This window comes from Tachyglossus aculeatus, chromosome Y2 (assembly GCF_015852505.1).
Source record: "Tachyglossus aculeatus isolate mTacAcu1 chromosome Y2, mTacAcu1.pri, whole genome shotgun sequence".
NCBI classification, from domain to species: Eukaryota; Metazoa; Chordata; class Mammalia; order Monotremata; family Tachyglossidae; genus Tachyglossus; species Tachyglossus aculeatus.
In genome coordinates this window covers 3,719,975-3,738,387 of record NC_052094.1, presented here as the reverse complement: position 1 = coordinate 3,738,387, position 18,413 = coordinate 3,719,975, and the positions used below count along the sequence as shown (strand labels likewise).

The following is an 18,413-nucleotide window of genomic DNA, read 5'->3' as shown; positions in this document are numbered from 1 at the left end:
TTTACAGAGAGGTAACAGAGGGACTGAAATTAAGTGACTCGCCTAAGGTCACATAGCAAGCAATTGACAGAGTGGGGATTAGAATCCAGTCCTCTGTTCAATATGAATTTTTATACCTGCTGTTCTCTATGGCAATAGTTACTCTGGGTCTCCAAAACCAAGAACCTTTAGCAAATATAAATGCTTCTCAACTATGGTACAGGTTGTCTTTGCTGATGAAACAAGTTCATTCTTAATACTCATGCACCACAAAAGGGTCTTAGCTCAATCTGAATTATCCGTTCGGTCAACCCAATATGACTGAGATTGCCACCATCCCTTCCTTTGAAAAATGTTACTTCCAAAAGATTCCAGTTACTTGATATGGAGAGATTTCACTTCATTTCTTTTCATTTCTAGAAAGAAAGCCAAGTCTGAACCGAACTCTAGGGGAAGCAGCGTGGACTAGTGGCTAGAGCCCAGGCCAGGGAGTGAGAAGTTCATGGGTTCTAAAGCTGACTCTGCCACTTAATCAGCTATGACTTTGGGCAAATCCCCTCACTTCTCTGAACCTCAGTTACCTCATCTGTAATATGGGGATGAAGACTGTGAGCCCCACATGAGACAACCTGATCACCCTGTATACCACCCCAGCACTTAGAACAGTGCTTCACACATAGTAAGTGCTTAACAAATGCCATCATTATTATTAGTTCAGGCTAAACAAGTCATGGTCAGTGACTCTAGGTGAAGACTTCTAAAAAAAAAAAGCAAACAAAAAAAACTGTCATTTCAAATACACCTGCCTTTGAGATGCTGTAGTCCTTTTCCCTCCAGAAGTACTTATATGAATTTGGCAGGGCTGTTAAAAGCTCCTGGTCAGAACATAACTACACATATGTTAAGGTGCCCATGCTGGAGCTGGTGCCGCCACCCAGGGAATGGGTCAGCACGAAGTCCTGCAGACAGTCGCAGCTTTCCAATTCCTTCCTTACTACCAAAACCAAACCCCGGTCTGATGAAATGTAAATCAGTGGAGGGAGGGCAGTTGATAAGATTCTTCACACCTTGTCGCTTCTACTTGTAATCCTCTAGACACTAAGCTTGTTATGGGCAGGGAATGTGTCTATTAGCTCTGTTGTACTGTACTCTGCCAAGAGCTCAGAACAGTGCTCTGCACACAGTACGTGTTCCACAAATACCATCAACATATAATGTGCTAAAAAGAAAAGTAGGAGTGGGGCAGAGGGAGAAAGAAAGAGAAGAGCCACGTTATCAGTAAGGACACAAATGTTGTTTATGAAGAATTTAGCATTTTAAACAGTATGGCAGAAGTATCACAATTCTTACATTGATGCAATCAAACTTACAAAAAAAACCTGGTGATCAGCAACAATGGAGAGCACCATAGAACACATTTAGAGAGACCATGCTTTCAAACAATGAGGCTACCTTTTTAAGAACCCAACCATCCTTTGACTAGAAATCTCCTTCAGTTCCTAGTTATGCATCATCCTCCCCCTCCTCCTCCTCCTCAAACTCCCCCTGTTCGTCAGCGGTGGCATCCTGGTACTGCTGGTATTCCGACACCAGGTCATTCATGTTACTCTCGGCCTCAGTGAACTCCATCTCATCCATTCCCTCCCCCGTGTACCAGTGCAGGAAGGCCTTGCGGCGGAACATGGCGGTGAACTGCTCTGAGATGCGCTTGAACAGCTCCTGGATGGCCGTGCTGTTGCCGATGAAGGTAGCAGACATCTTCAGCCCACGGGGAGGGATGTCGCACACGGCTGTCTTGACGTTGTTGGGTATCCACTCCACGAAGTAGCTGCTGTTCTTGTTCTGCACGTTGAGCATCTGCTCGTCCACCTCCTTCATGGACATGCGGCCCCGGAAGATGGCGGCCACCGTCAGGTAGCGGCCATGGCGGGGGTCGCAGGCGGCCATCATGTTCTTCGAGTCAAACATCTGCTGCGTGAGCTCGGGCACGGTCAGGGCCCGGTACTGCTGGCTGCCGCGGCTGGTCAGGGGCGCAAAGCCGGGCATGAAGAAGTGCAGGCGTGGGAAGGGCACCATGTTGACGGCCAGCTTGCGCAGATCTGCGTTCAGCTGGCCCGGGAACCTCAGGCAGGTGGTCACCCCACTCATGGTGGCCGACACCAGGTGATTGAGATCCCCGTAGGTGGGCGTGGTCAGTTTCAGGGTGCGGAAGCAAATGTCGTACAGGGCCTCATTGTCGATGCAATAGGTCTCATCTGTGTTCTCCACCAGCTGGTGGACTGACAGGGTGGCATTGTAGGGCTCCACCACTGTGTCCGAAACCTTGGGGGAGGGCATCACGCTGAAGGTGTTCATGATCCGGTCCGGGTACTCTTCCCTGATTTTGCTGATGAGCAGGGTGCCCATGCCAGAGCCAGTGCCCCCACCCAGGGAATGGGTCAGCTGGAAGCCCTGCAGACAGTCGCAGCTTTCCGATTCCTTCCTCACCACATCCAGCACTGAATCTACTAGCTCGGCTCCCTCAGTGTAATGGCCTTTGGCCCAGTTATTTCCAGCACCGCTCTGGCCTGTGGGGTGGGGAGGGGGGGACACACCTCTATCAGTCACTAGGAGCCAGATTCCCACCCAAGCCACTGAATTATTATCCAGGTCGGATCATCACCATCAACTAAGACATTCAGCGGTTGGAATCTACGATTATTCATACAGAAGGACGTGGTTTGGGGTTGGAAACGAAATCCACCTCTCAAGTCTTCTGTGTGGTAGGAAATGTTCTCTCTAGCACTAGCCCCTCAGACCCACGACTTCAACCACCCACTGATGCAAGGTCAAAGAGGGGCTGGCTACACTGACACGTGGTTCACCAACCAGCGGAAGTTACCTACCAAAGACAAAGTTATCGGGTCTGAAGATTTGGCCAAAGGGTCCGGATCGGACCGAGTCCATTGTGCCGGGCTCCAGGTCCACCAGGATTGCTCTCGGAACGTATTTGTTACCTGTGCAAGGAATTGGTCCATCAGTGGTGATTATGGAGCACTTACTCCGTGCAGAGTACGGTACTAAGCACTTGGGAAAGTATATCATAGAACAGAGTTGGTAAGACATTCATTCAGTCATATTTATTCAGTGCTTACTGGGTGCAGAGCTCTTGGGAAAGTACACGTTTCCCCCATTCTGCCCTACCTCCTTCCCCTCCCCACAGCACTTGTATATATTTGTACAGATTTATTACTCTATTAATTTTACTAGTACATCAGAGAGGCAGCGTGGCTCAGTGGAAAGAGCATAGGCTTTGAAGTCAGAGCTCATGGGTTCAAATCCCGGCTCTGCCAACTGTCAGCTGTGTGACTTTGGGCAAGTCACTTCACTTCTCTGTGCCTCAATTACCTCATCTGGAAAATGGGGATTAAGACTGTGAGCCCCACGAGGGACAACCTGATCACCTTGTAACCTCCCCAGCACTTAGAACAGTGCTTTCCACTTAGTAAGCACTTAATAAATACCGTTATTATTATTATTATCTTGACCTTCGGCACCAAGAACTTCCAGCTGCGGCCCCCGGACAAGGGCACCTTTCCGCTTGACCACTTCGGTGAGTGGCGGCGCCATGAGAGGCCGAGGTCCTAGGGCCCAATCCTGCCTCCGATGCTTCTGGGTTTTTTTTGATAAGGCACTTACTATGTGCAAATAATAATACCATCTCTATATGTTGCCAACTTGTAGTTCCCAAGTGCTTGGTACAGTGCACTGCACACAGTAAATGCTCAGTAAATACGATTGAATGAATGAATCCACATTCATCCTCCTCCCCATCCCCCCTGCCTTACCTCCTTCCCCTCCCCACAACACCTGTATATACGTGTATATATATATATATATATATGTATATATATGTTTGTACATATTTATTACTCTATTTATTTATTTACTTGTACATATTTATTCTATTTATTTTATTTTGTTAATATGTTTTATTTTATTGTCTGTCTCCCTCTTCTAGACTGTGAGCCCATTGTTGCCGACTTGTACTTCCCAAGCGCTTAGTACAGTGTTGTGCACACAGTAAGCGCTCAATAAATACGATTGAATGAATGAATGAATGAATAAATTATATTTATTTTATTTTGTTAATATATTTTGTCTGTCTCCCCCTTCTAGACTGTGAGCCTGCTGTTGGGTAGGGCCATCTCTACATGTTGCCGACTTGTACTTCCCAAGTGCTTAGTAAAGTGCTCTGTGTACAGTAAGCACTCAAAAAATATGATTGAGTGAATGAATGAATATGCTCCCTGACCCCCAGGAGCTTATAGTTTAAACGGTGGAGTCAGGCATTACAGTAAGTTACAAATATACACCTAAGTACTTTGGGACAAACATTCGATGCTTCAACGGCACAGATCCAAAAGCATAAGTGATAGAGAAAGGGAGGTGGGGAGGTGGGAGAAGGATGGCTTCATTGGGAAAGGCCTCTTGGAGATGTGCTTCTAATAAGGCTTTGAATGTGGGGGCAGTGATGGTTCATCAGGTATTAAGAGGGAGGGAGTTCCAGGCCAGAGGGAGGATGGGCCTGGCACAGAGGGCTGAGACTGAGATGCGAGTAGGTTGGTGGAGGGAGTGTGAAGACAATGTTGTAGGAGAAAAATCAGTGAGGTACGATAGGAGGGGGCAAGGTGATTGAGCGCTCCACCGCCGATGGTAAGGACTTTTTTAAAATGGCATTTATTAAGTGATTTCTATGTGCAAAACACGGTTCTAAGCGTTGGGGTTGGTTTGATTAGGGGGGGCGGGCGGGCAACTCGAACGAGCATCACATCTGCAGTTAGCAGAGTGCTTCCCCAGCCCACTCGTTTCCAGACAAAGGAGGCAGAACTGGGTGGGTCCAATGGGCCGGGCCCAGAGAAAACGGCGCCCCCGCCGAGGAGGGGAGGATGGGGTCTCTCCCTAGGGACCACGGGGGCACAGCAGAGTGAGGGGCTGTTACCCGTGGCTTCATTGTAGTACACGTTGATCCTTTCGAGCTGCAAGTCGCTGTCTCCATGATAACTGCCGGTGGGGTCGATGCCGTGCTCGTCGCTGATCACCTCCCAGAACTACAACTCGGGGGTGCAGGGTCAGTCAGGAGGAGCCCCCCGCCCCGGCTCTCCCCTTGGGGGAGGAGGAGGAGGAAGAGGAGGAGGAGGAATCCGTCCCGGGGCGAGCGGTGTTGACCGCTCCCAACCTCACCCCGACCCCGCTGGTCCAGGGCGGACTCGGGCAACAGGTGCGTGCGCTGGGGCCCCGCGGGAGACGGGGGCGCGGAGACACGACTCCGCCCGCGGCAGGACCCTCCCCCACCCCCGGTTCGCGCGGCGGCCTCTCCCGGCTAAATGCAACCTCCCCCGCCGCCCCCGGGCTAGCGGGGGGCGGCAGGGGGCGAGTCCTCGGGAGCATCAGCTCCAGGGAGCCGTTCGCCTTCGCGGACGGGGATGGGGAGCAGCGGCGGCCCCCACGAAGTCCCCGTGCCTTTCATCGGGGCGTGGTCCTGCCTTCGCCGCACAGAGCGGGGACGTCCCCGGCCCCGGCGAAGGGTCTCGGTCCCGCCTCACCTTGGCTCCTATCTGGTTGCCGCACTGGCCGGCCTGGATGTGCACGATCTCCCGCATGGCGCTGGGCTGGCGGGCGGGCTGGCTGGCTGGCTGGGCCAATCTCCCCCGGCTACTGCACTGCGGCTCTCCACCCCGCAACTCCGAGCCCCCCGCGCCCCGCTGGCTCCCTTTATGTCGGGGGCGGGAGCCCCGCGGTGGCCCCGCCCCGCCCCTCCAGCACGAGGTGACGTAATGCTGCGGCGGGGGCGGGGGCCGGAGCCGTGAGGGGCGGGGCTTCGGACCCGCTAGGCGGGAGCCGGCCAATGAGCGCGCGGGGAGCCCAGGAGGCCAGAGGAAGGCAGGCAGGCCGGCCGGCCGGCCGGCCCACCCGGGAGCCGGGCGGCCGAAGAAAAGAGGGGAGGGCCGGGCCGGGCCGGGCCGGGCGCCGACTGCCCCCGGGCGCCTCGGGGCCCGGAGCCTAGAGGGATCTGCAAGTTATACGTGGGCGGTGGCACCGGGCGATGGGGGCCACGCCGTCTCCCTGGAGTCGATCTTCCGTCCGCTTCAGGCCGCTGCGGGGCCCCCGCCAACGCCCCTTCCACGGCTTCCCCTCGCCCCCAGCCCCGCGCCCCGGGGGCAGTCGGCGGAGATGGCAGCCGAGCTCGGGGACCACTCATCCCACCTCTTCCTCGGAGGCGACAGAGTAGCCACCGCCCCCACCCCCCGCACGCACACCCACACGGTCCGAGCCGTGCCCTCTCCCTCCTTTGTTCCCCGGGCAGGGGCAGGGCGGAAGGCGGGGAGGACGGCGCGGCCAGTCCCTCGCTACCAATCGTATCGATCGGGCCACCGCCACGGGATCAGCGCTAGGCTGAACGCACGATAAAAGAGATTCAGACACGGTCTCCCGCTCCCCGCCTCATCCCGCTTCTTGCCTCCCCGCCCACCCCCACCGGGGCAAGCCCCAGCACCCCCTTCCCCTCCCCTCATCCCCCCCCCCCCACCGCCTCCCAGTTGGGGTCGGGGCCAGGAAGACTTCCCTGCCCTCGAGGAACAGCAGGGAACCGGGCCGATCCCGCCCAAAGGCTGGGCCCTGTGGGGCGGTGGGGGATCGGGGAGAACGAGGAGCGAGTTGGCCCCCGCCGGAGGGTGGCTCCGGCTTTTCGGGGGTCGTTCTGCATTGCGGTGCTGGTTTCGCGGGCCCAGCCCCGCCCAGCTGCCCCGCCCCTTCTCGCCGAGAGGAGGCCCGGCTTGCGGAGTTGGGCGTCCCTCCACCCCCCCGCCCCCCAATGCCAAATTAAAAAGCCGATCCGGAGCGGGGGGGCGGGAGGGCATGCTAATAGGAGACTATTATTGGTGCCCTGATCAGGGGAGGCAGCCAGCTGCAGATTCCCAGCTTGAGCGGAAAGAACCGCAGCAGGGCTGTGAAGCTGGAGAGAGAGAAGGCGGGTGGCAGCCGGGGGGACTGGCACCCCGATTCTGTCTGGGCAGGAGCACAGGGCTGAGGGCGGGGGGTGGGGAAGCTGACACCCCGAGTCTGTCTGGGCAGGTGCTCAAGGCTGAGAGAGTGACGGGTGGCAGCCGGGGACGCTCGGGGCTTCCGCTCCTTTAGACGTGTCAACCTTGGTGTCATCCTCGACTCCGCTCTCTCGTTCACCCCTCACTTCCAAGCCGTCACCAAAACCTGCCGGTCTCAGCTCCGCAACATTCCCAAGATCCGCCCTTTCCTCTCCATCCAAACTGCTACCCTTCTCGTTCAAGCTCTCATCCTATCCCGTCTGGACTACTGCATCAGCCTTCTCTCTGATCTCCCATCCTCGTGTCTCTCCCCACTTCAATCCAGACTTCATGCTGCTGCCCGGATTGTCTTTGTCCAGAAACACTCTGGGCATATTACTCCCCTCCTCAAAAATCTCCAGTGGCTACCAATCAATCTGCGCATCAGGCAGAAACTCCTCACCCTGGGCTTCAAGGCTGTCCATTACCTCGCCCCCTCCTACCTCTCCTCCCTTCTCTCCTTCTACAGCCCAGCCCGCACCCTCCGCTCCTCTGCCGCTAATCTCCTCACCGTGCCTCGTTCTCGCCTGTCCCGCCGTCAACCCCCGGCCCACGTCAACCCCCTGGCCTGGAATGCTCTCCCTCTGCCCATCCGCCAAGCTAACTCTCTTCCTCCCTTCAAGGCCCTACTGAGAGCTCACCTCCTCCACGAGGCCTTCCCAGACTGAGCCTCTTCCTTCCTCTCCCCCTCGTCTCCCTCTCCATCCCCCCGTCTTACCTCCTTCCCTTCCCCACAGCACCTGTATATATGTATATATGTTTGTACATATGTATTACTCCATTTATTTATCTATTTATTTATTTTACTTGTACATATCTATTCTATTTATTTTATTTTGTTAATATGTTTGGTTTTGTTCTCTGTCTCCCCCTTCTAGACTGTGAGCCCACTGTTGGGTAGGGACTGTCTCTCTATGTTGGCAACTTGTACTTCCCAAGCGCTTAGTACAGTGTTGTGCACACAGTAAGCGCTCAATAAATACGATTGATTGGTTGATTGATCCCGAATCGCCGTGGAGATGCCCAGGGACCACTGGGTGCCAGATGTCGGGGAGGAAAGGCTCATTTCCCTGGGATGTTCTGTTCTGAGAGCTGACCCTTCTGCCAAAACAGCTTGTCAATTCCCCAAGAGGATTCCGCACGATTTCCAGCTCCGCTTTACTCTTGTGTGGTCTGCCCGCCCAGGGACATTTCAGTTGCCGATTCTCGCTCATCCCTCTTCTATTTTTTTTTCCTCGTTTCTCCTTGTCTCTTTCTCCCCTTTTCTCTTTCCCCCTCCTTCCCCTCCTCTTTTTTTTTCCTTTCTTCACCCGTGTTGGCTCTTTGCCCTTCACCCTCCCCTACCCTCCCTACGGCTACCCGTCTCCCATTTGGATCTACTGGTTACCGGCAGCAGAAAGCGGATTTTTGATCCAACCCAGTTTTTACGAAAAACATCGAATTTGCCTGCCCTCCTTGCTTTAACGAGGTGTCCGCCCTCCCTGCAGCCCAAGAATATCTCGACGGGGACTTTGGATTTAGCGAGTGATTCTTAAATCGCTTTAAAACCCAATTTTCTCTCGTCTGACCAGCGGTTTATCTGGCAGGTGAGATGCGGAATCAGCGACATTCTGTTTTAATAACAATAAGGACGACGGTATTTTTTAAACGCTTACTATGTGCCAAGCCCTTTTTATATCCAGCAGGTTATTTCGAGGTGTGTCTTAAATCAAATCTGAGAATGGCTCAAATGGCTGGATTTTCAGCGATGGCTTTAAAGTGTACTGAAGTTTGACGCCGAGGTTTCTTGTGTCTTTCCTGACAGGAGTCTCGTCATCACTGGAATGATCCTTTGTATATTCTTCCTCTGTAGATGACTGCATACAGTGAGACAGCATGAATGCAGATTTAATAATGAAGTTGTAGGGTCCCAGTGTTGTTCTAAGCTATTGAAATCGCCTCTGATCCTTACAATCGATTGCATTCATTGACAAAATAGCAACCATTAAATGTGTCAGGTAACCACTCTGCCCAGTAAACTTTTGGATCTGAAAGATGCGAAAGCCAGGTAGGCGAATGTATATAGGTAATTCGATGGCAAATTTAAATAGTAACACTAATAGTGATGGTATTGGTTAAAGCGTTATGTGATAAGCACTGTTCTTAGCGCTGGAGTATATGCAAGTGAATCAGGTTGGACACTTTTCCTAGTGTGCTATACATTTTTCAGATATATCCTTTCTATGACAGTACAGCTAGCTACTGATTCTCCATTACCCGCACACACCCACTACCTAATACTCAGCACACAACCCTCAGCACATAACTCTAATAGTCTGACAGCATATTCTCTCAGCTTCCATGTTCACAAATTTCCTAGGAAACAGACAAGTATCCAATAGTGCAAGCTGAATGGAGAAAGGCCACAAAATCCCAGCAATATTTCCATTTTCCTCCTCACAATTCTCTCTTGCAGCTACATTGGAAATCTAGTGACACTGACTCTTTTTTATGGATTGGTTGATTGTTTGAAGGATACGTAGAGGAACTCAACATTTTTCCCACACTCTCCGAGAGGGAGGAAGGAAGGTTCATATTTATTACTCATCAAGGTTTCTTCCCGATGGTGCTTTGTGACTTCACCTTTTTGAGATCTCTTCTGCCCCTCCCCCTCCGCTCTCCACCTTACTGTCCTGCTGGCTTAGACCTCCCTTGGAGTTGCCAGTAGTGCAAAAGACATGGGGTGGCTGGAGCGGGGTTGGTGGGGGGGGGAGCGTGTTTCCTCCCCCATCCTAGAAATTCTGCAGCAGGCTGGCTGGTGCAGGTTCCAATATGGAGAGAGAGAAAATTCCAACCTATAGCTCCCCTGAGGGACAGGACACGTTCCCCTTTGTTCATCAGTAGGGTCAGAATATGATCACATTACTGATCCTCATACTACCAAATGAATATTTGGTCTTTTTCGGGCAGATTTAACTTCTTTGCAGTACAAGACAGCACAGCCTGCAGGGTGTGGTTTAAGACAGACTGAAATGAGTAACTCTTCCCTTTAATAACTGTCTACTTTTTTTTTGCCTCAGGGTCCTCGCCGCATACCAAAAATTATCTGTAAAATTGTTCTTTGAAAGAGGAAGGGGAATGACAGAAGAGTTTTAGAGTGGCAGTTAAATGCAATGGATTTAGTCAGAACAATTAAACAGGGACAAAATTGTCCCCAGTTAGGTAAGGCTGGGCACTTATCGTATAAGGGTATGTGAAATCTCCTGCCTTACCTGTCACTTTCCAGCAAGATGTTTATCACCTGCCATGAAGGATTTTAGCCTCATGAGCAATTTACTTCTTTTATATATATATATATATATATATTAATAATGCTCTAGTGTGACAGCTGTGCATTAAAAATGGTTTCTTTCAAAGACTTGACCTCTGCACATCCATTCTACCATTTGCTATGAGGTAGATGACATTGCTTGCAAATTTCCCCAGCCAGTGCCAATTTCCCATTTCTCATCCATGCATTATCTTCTATTAGCATTTTCACTTCCGGTTTAATGTGACATCAGAAAAGTATGTTCTGCCTCTCAGCTTCCGATGCTTGGTTATAAATGATCAAACTCACCTGAAAGTTTAAGCATCAAGCTTGGCCAGCATTCTTAGGGAAGCCTCCAAATTGGGACAATTTTTTTCATAAAAGAAGAAACTTAAGTAAAGCTTTTGGTTTTCCCAAGTATTGGAGGATACATTGGGTTTGTTCCGCCTGTCCCATTAAGTTATAAATTCATCAAGCGTTGGGCCTTTGGAGCATCTCACAGAGTCTGCTCCAAAGGGATTGCTAATTGTTAATGATTACTGTTGACTGACTGACCAAATGGATGCTTTTGGAACAAAGGTTTCTTGGAAAAACTGCTCTCTCACTGAAACCCTTTAAAATCCTCCTAAGAGGAATTCATCTAGAGGTTCTGTTAAATTATGATGTTTAGTAAGCCCTTATTATGGGCTGGGGACTAAGTGCTGGGGTAGCTGCCAGCATGGTCTAGTGAAGAGCTCCTGCCTAGGAGTCAGAGGCCATGGGTTCTAATCCACCTGTCTGCTGTGTGACATTGGGCAACTCTTTTCCATTCTCTGTGCCTCAGTTACCTCATCCAGAAAATGGGGATTAAGGCTGTGGCATGTGGGAGAGGGACTGTGTCCAACCTGATTATCTACCCCAGTGCTCAGAACAGAGCTTGATGCATAGTAAACACTTAACATGTACTACAATTATTATTATGATAATGAATAACATTATTACCATATTTGCAGATCAAATATGGATGGCCCATCTGTTTCTTTACAATGACTTCTGTCCCCAGAGGGTGCAACATCACACCTAATGGATTTGTAATGGAGAAATCATTCTTATTTCACCCCCTTCTCCTTCTGAATCTTGCCTTAAGTGTAGTCTTATGGTTTCAAAGAGGTATGGTCACCTGAGGGGATGGGGAGGGGCATGGGGGTAAGGGTGGGAGGGCAGAAAGGAAGTGCCTGGTGGCTCAGGGCAATGGATAATCTTTAGCTTGGCAGAATTAACTGGAGAAGCAGGAGGAGAATCAACTGGAGGAGACCACAGCATCTCCCATAGCTCCAGCCTGAATCAATCAATCAGTGATATTTATTGACTGTTTTCTGTGTGCAAAGCACTGCACTAAGTGCTTGGGAGACTCAGTGCAACAGATAATAATTGGGGTACTTAAGCGCTTACCACTGGCCAAGCACTGTATTAAGTACTGGGTAGATACAAGATAATGAGGTCCCACATGGGGTTCACAGTCTAAGTAAGAGGAAGAACTCTCATTTTACAGATGAGAGAACTTTGGCACAGCCAAGTGACTTGCCCAAGGTTACACAGCAGGTAATTGATGGAATCAGGATTAGAACCCAGAACTTCCGATTCCCAGGCCCATGCTCTTTCCACCAGGTCACGCTGCTTCCCGAGTAAGCATTCAATAAATATCATTGATTGACTGATGCTCTCTGCCCACAAGGAGCTTACACCCTAGAGGGGAAGACAGACATTAAAATAAATTATGGATATAGACAGAAGTGTGGTGGGCCTTCCTCCTCTCAGAATCCACCCTCTCCACTTGCACATCCGACCCTACTCCTTCACACCTTATCAAAACCCTTGTCCCCTCCCTAACAGTCATCTTCAACTGTTTGCTCTCCAGTGGTTTCTTTCCCACTCCTTTCAATCAATCAATCATATTTATTGAGTGCTTACTGTGTGCAGAGCACTGTACTAAGCGCTTGGGAAGTTCAAGTTGGCAACTTATAGAGACGGTCCCTACCCAACAGTGGGCTCACAGTCTAGAAGGGGGAGACAGAGAACAAAACAAAACATATTAACAAAATAAAATAAATAGAATTGATATGTACAAGTAAAATAAATAAATAAATAGAGTAATAAATACGAACAAATATATATATATATATATATGTATATACAGGTGCTGTGGGGAAGGGAAGGAGGTAAGGCGGGGGGTGGAGATGGGGAGGAGGGTGAGAGGTAGTAGGGTGCTCAGTCTGGGAAGGCCTCCTGGAGGAGGTGAGCTCTCAGTAGGGCCTTGAAGGGAGGAAGAGAGCTAGCTTGGTGGATGTTGGGAGGGAGGGCATTCCAGGCCAGGGGGATGATGTGGGCCGGGGGTCGACGGCGGGACAGGCGATAATGAGGCACGGTGAGGAGATTAATGGCAGAGGAGCGGAGGGTGCAGGCTGGGCTGTAGACGGAGAGAAGGGGGGTGAGGTAGGAGGGGTTGAGGTGATGGAGAGCCTTGAAGCCAAGGGTGAGGAGTTTCTGCCTGATGCGTAGGTTGATTGGTAGCCACTGGAGATTTTTGAGGAATCTCCAAAATCCTCAAAAAATCGGATTTTTTAAAAAATCCCCTCCCTTGACCCCACGGCTTCCTTCAGTTATTGTCCCATCTGCCTTTTACCATTGCTCTCCAAACTCCTTGAGCAAGTTGTCTACAACCTATGTCTCAAATTCTTCTTCCCCAATTCTCTCCTTGACCTGCTCCAATCTGGCTCCCATCTCCTTCACTTCTCAGGTACCACCATCTCAAAGGTCAGCAATGATCTCCTTCTTGCCAAATCTAATGGCCTTTACTTCATCCTAATCATCCTCGGCCTCTCAACTGTCTTTGGCACTGTGGACCACCCTCTTCTCCTGGAAATGTTGTCCAGCCTTGGCTTCACTGGCTCTGTCCTCTTCTAGTTCTCCTCATATCCCTCTGCTTCACTCTTAGTCTTCTTTGTAATCTCCTCCTCTGCCTCCCACCCCTAAAGTTTCCCTCAAGGTTCAATTCTAGGTCCCCTTCTATTCTCTATCTATGCCCACTCCCTTGGAGAACTCATTTGCTCCTATGGCTTCAACCATCTCTGTGTGTATGATACCTAAATCTGGCCCTGCACTTTCTCCCTGTCTGCAGTCTTGCATTTCCTCTTGCCTTCAAAACAACTGTACTTGGATGTCCTCCTGTCACCTCAAGCTTAACATATCCAAAGCAGACTCTTTATCTTCCCACCTCCCCCTGACTTTCCCCTCACTGTAGATGGCACCATCCTTCCTGTCTCACAAGCCCATAAGCTTGGCATTGTCCTTGACTCCTCTGATTCAACCCATATACTCAATCCATCACTAAATCCTGTCAGTTTCATATTCACAACACTGCTGAAATCTGCCCTTTCTTCTTCATCCAAACTGCTACCACATACATATGATCACTCATTCCATCCTGCCTGGATTACTGCATCAGCCTCCTTGCTGACCTCCCAGCCTCCTGTCTTTCCCCACCCCAGTCCATAGTTCACTCTGCTGCCTGGATCATTTTTCTGCAAAAACGTTCAGTACATGTCACTGCACACCTCAAAAGACTCTAATGTTTGCCCATCCACTTCCACATTAAACAAAACCTCCTTACTATTGGCTTTAAAGTATTCCACCACCTTGCCCCATCCTACCTCACCTCACTATTCTCCTATTACAACCTAGCCCACTTACTTCATTCCTCTGTTGCTAACCTTCTCAACATGCCTTGATCTCTTCACCGAACCCTGGTCCACATCCTGTCTCTGTCCAGTAAAACCCTCCCTCCTCAAATCTGACAATCACTCTCCTCCCATTCAAAGCCTTGTTGAAGGAACATCTCCTCCAAGAGGCCTTCTCAGACTAAGCCACCCCTTTCCTCTTCTCCCACTTTCAGCATCACCCTGACTTTCTCCCTTTATTCTTTCCCCCTCCCAGCCCCACAGCACCTACATACATATCTATAATTTACTTATTTATGTGTCTTCCCACACACACACCAGACTATAAGTTCACTGTGGGCAGGCAGTGTGTTGTTTTATTGTTGTAGTGTACACTCCCACGTGCTTAGTGCAGTGCTCTGCACACAGTAAGTACTCAATAAATATGACAATGACTGAATGAATGGATGAATACAGTGCCTGGCACATAGTAAGCACTTAGTAAATATGATTATTATTATTATTGTTATTATCTACCAACTCTATTGTTCTGTACTCTCCGAAGTGCTTAGTACAGTGTCCTACACACAGTAAGTGCTTGAGAAATACACTGAGTGAATGTGAGCAAGAAGAGTAGAGAACCTAGAGTGAAACCTTAGGGGACACTACAGCATAAGGTAGGATAAGCCAGCAAAAGAAATGGAGAAAGATGCAACTGATGCACTATCCACTACCAATCAATCAATTATTTTCATAGTGCAGAGCATATGTCGGTAGACACATTCCCCTCCCACAAAGAGCTCACAATCTCTGCTGTGCAAAGACTAGTAAAATGTACTGGGGGCAAATGCCACAGTAGTGCATTGAAAATGCCAACTGCCTCATAGACTCTTCACTTGGTAACTATGTTTCATCCTATCATTGTAATCAAACCTTTTCCTGTGATTAACACAGTCTCTGAAATGATGTCTTGTGTTTATAGACCAACTTCTGAAGAGTTCAAAGCAATTCTCAGCCATTATCTTATTTACTCACTCAGCATCCCTATGGAGGAGAAAAGAATCGGGTGTCATTTTCCCTATTTTACAGTCAGGGAACCTGAGGCCCAGAGATGCTGAATTCATTCATTCAGTCAGTCAGTCATATTTATTGAGTGCTTACTGTGTGCAGAGCACTGTACTAAGTGCTTGGGAAGTATAAGTCGGCAATTTATAGAAATGGTCCCTACCCAACAGGGGGCTCACAGTCTAGAAGGAGGAGGCAGACAACAAAACAAAACAAAATGTATTAACAAAATAAAATAAATAGAATAAATATGTACGAGTAAAATAAATAAATAAATAGAGTAATAAATACGTACAAACATGTAACGTATATAAAGGTGCTGTGGGGAGGGGAAGGAGGTAAGGTGGGGGGATGGGGAGGGAGAGGAGTGGGAGAGGAAGGAGGGGGCTCAGTCTGGGAAGACCTACAGTCACACAGCGAGTCAGGGAGGAACTCAAGTGGCCCAATTCAACACTAAATTAAGCAACAGTTTTCCTATTTTAAAATGAAATTATTCCAGAAAGAAAATGTACCAGTTTCAATAGAGTACCCCTTCCACAGAGGATCTCATTGTCAAGTTTCACAAATAGGGGAAGCAACAGAAATGAAAAAATGAAAAGAACACAATACACTTCTGTATATTGCCCAAACCACAAATTAGCTATACTTATCTCGAAAAACAATTATCCATTAATTACCCAAAGCATAAATACAATGTTCAGGCTGAACTGGAGTCTCCTAGTGTCCAGGGGATGCCATAAAATTTAAGTATTTTTGGAAGCTGCATGAACTCCTACTTGGAATGTGAGCCCCCCATGGGACAGTGACCATGTCCAACCTGATTAACATGTTTCTACCCCGGCGCTTAGAGCAGTGTTTGACACATAGTAAGCACTTAACAAATACAAAACAAATATAAAGATTGTCTACCATTAGTAGTAATGATAGTATTTACGAAGCGCTTACTGTGTGCTTACTATGTGCTTTTTGCCAATTTACTATTTACTGCAAATTTTCTATTGTGTGAGTGGATAAAAGAGAGGAAGGTTAATACTGATGAGCATATTGAAAAACACAGATCTTTTATAAACTATTTTATGGGTAAGTAAATGCTATGGAATGACTACCCTTATGTCGATAACATATTTAAATAAGCTGCTGCTTCATTGTCTTAATGGCACCCTTCTGACCGAGACAGTTCATCATCATCATCATCATCATCATCATCATCATCATCATCATCATCATCATCATCATCATCATCATCATCATAACAACAACAATAATAATAATAATAATAATTATTATTATTATTGTTATGGTACTTGTTAAGTGCTTACTATGTGCCATGCACTGTTTTAAGCACTGGGGTAGATACAAGTTAATCAGGTTGAACACAGTCCCTGTCCCATATGAGGGCTCACAGTCTTCATCCCCATTTTACAGTTGAGGTAACTTTGGCACAGAAAAGTTAAGTGACTTGCCTAAGGTCACAAAGCAGACAAGTGGTGGAGTTAGGATTAGAACCCAGGTCCTTCTGATTCCCGGGCCTGTGCTCTATCCACTAAGCCACACTGATTCCAAGAGAAGTTTAATTGACTCCCTAGCTAAGGAGCTGGGAAGATTGACTCAAACATGTAAGTTACAGTAGTAAAATGCTTCTGATTCCAGGATTTCAAAGTGCTCTTTGGATGTACAAGGTTAGAGTTTGGTGACAAGAGGACACCAGGCCTCATGTCCAAATGAAAGTTTATAAAATAGATGCAAGCCTTCTAACAGAGAAGCAGCATGGCTCAGTGGAAAGAGCCCGGGCTTTGGAGTCAGAGGTCATGGGTTCAAATCCCAGCTCTGCCAATTTTCAGCTGTGTGACTTTGGGCAAGTAACTTAACTTCTCTGTGTCTCAGTTACCTCATCTGTAAAATGGGGATTATGATTGTGAGCCCCACGTGGGACAACCTGATCACCTTGTACCTCCCCAGTGCTTAGAACAGTGCTCTGCACATAGTAAGCACTTAATAAATGTTATTATTATTATTATTATTATTATTATTGTTATCTTCCTGAGACTTGGACCTATCCTTGAGCAGAAGCTTTGGGAAGATTGAGACTTAAGAAGAAAGGGATTATCTTTAATAGATTGTCTTGGCACATTGGTCTTTCCAGAAGCAGCCACCAGTAGAGGCACCTTCAAAAATGAAGGACATATTTATATAAAATCAGTTTAAATTCTCACAAAGATCTATTTTAATAGGTATTTTGTCATTCTCTATGAGTTATAAAAAACACTGCAGTAGCGAAGATGATCCACTCACTGGAACAAAATGAAGCCAATGACAGAGTAGTAATTATGACCCAAGAGTGCCTAATGTGATTTTATTAATACTGCATGGGCTGCAATTTATGGGTCATACAGTTCATAATAATAATATCTATTTAGTGAATACTATGTGTTAAGCACTGTACCATGTGCTGGGGTAGATACAAGACAATCTGTTGATCTGTGAATCTCCTTTGACCTCTCCTAACTGTACCCCTAATACCAAAGACCTATTATGGTTTGCTTATTGCCTCTGATTTCATTATTCCCAAGTGATGAGGTTCTGTTCTAATCCACAGAGACCATGTAGTGGTATAGCTTCTTGTTTTAAGAATAAAGTATCTTTTCTTCCTGCAGTGAACACAGAGAACCAGTATATTTTCCTTCCTATACCTAAAACATTTACATTATCAGGAAGATAAAAAAGGTAATAGAAGAATTGGTGTGGCAGGGGAAAGACAAAGCAGGAGAAAGGATACAGCACTCAATGTTACTTTAAATGTTCATCATTCCAATGATGATGATGTTGGTTTTATTAGTGTTTCTAGAGGTCCTGCCATTCAAGGAGCTTCAAAGTGTTTTTTTTTCCTTAATTACTGTTTGCCCAGTCGAAGTCCTGGGGTGGGGGTGGGGGGAGAGAGAGAGAACATGAACATAGCTGTGGAAAAGAAGAAATTAGGACATTGAAGCCAGGGCAAGGGGATAGATGGAGGGAAAAGAGAAACATATCACAGGTTGGGAAAAGAAGTACTGAAGGGAATAATTACCTTAGGTAAATTCTCTCTGGCTATATTTTACATCCAGCACCTCCCAACTCCCTTATGGCATTTAACATGCTTAAAACAGCTGGTCCCATCCTTCTGTTTTAGTTTTGCTCTGCTGCTGAGGCATTGAGCCTCTCAGAAAATGGCTTTAAGGGGATGCTGAGAGACATCAGAGCTATCATTTGCACTCCCTGAAGAAAGAG

The 18,413-nt window shown here is 48.1% G+C and overlaps 1 protein-coding gene across 1 annotated transcript; it reads right to left on the bottom strand.

The window, feature by feature from the left end:
* Nucleotides 1-1,251: 1,251 nt before the first annotated feature.
* On the bottom strand, nt 1,252-5,672 carry LOC119946685 (tubulin beta-2B chain). Its single transcript, XM_038768101.1, has 4 exons — nt 5,565-5,672; nt 4,961-5,069; nt 2,865-2,975; nt 1,252-2,546 (listed from the first exon to the last, which is right to left on the bottom strand). The coding sequence occupies exons 1-4, from the start codon at nt 5,619-5,621 to the stop codon at nt 1,483-1,485; spliced, it is 1,341 nt and encodes a 446-aa protein (XP_038624029.1). The 5' UTR covers nt 5,622-5,672; the 3' UTR covers nt 1,252-1,482.
* Nucleotides 5,673-18,413: the final 12,741 nt, after the last annotated feature.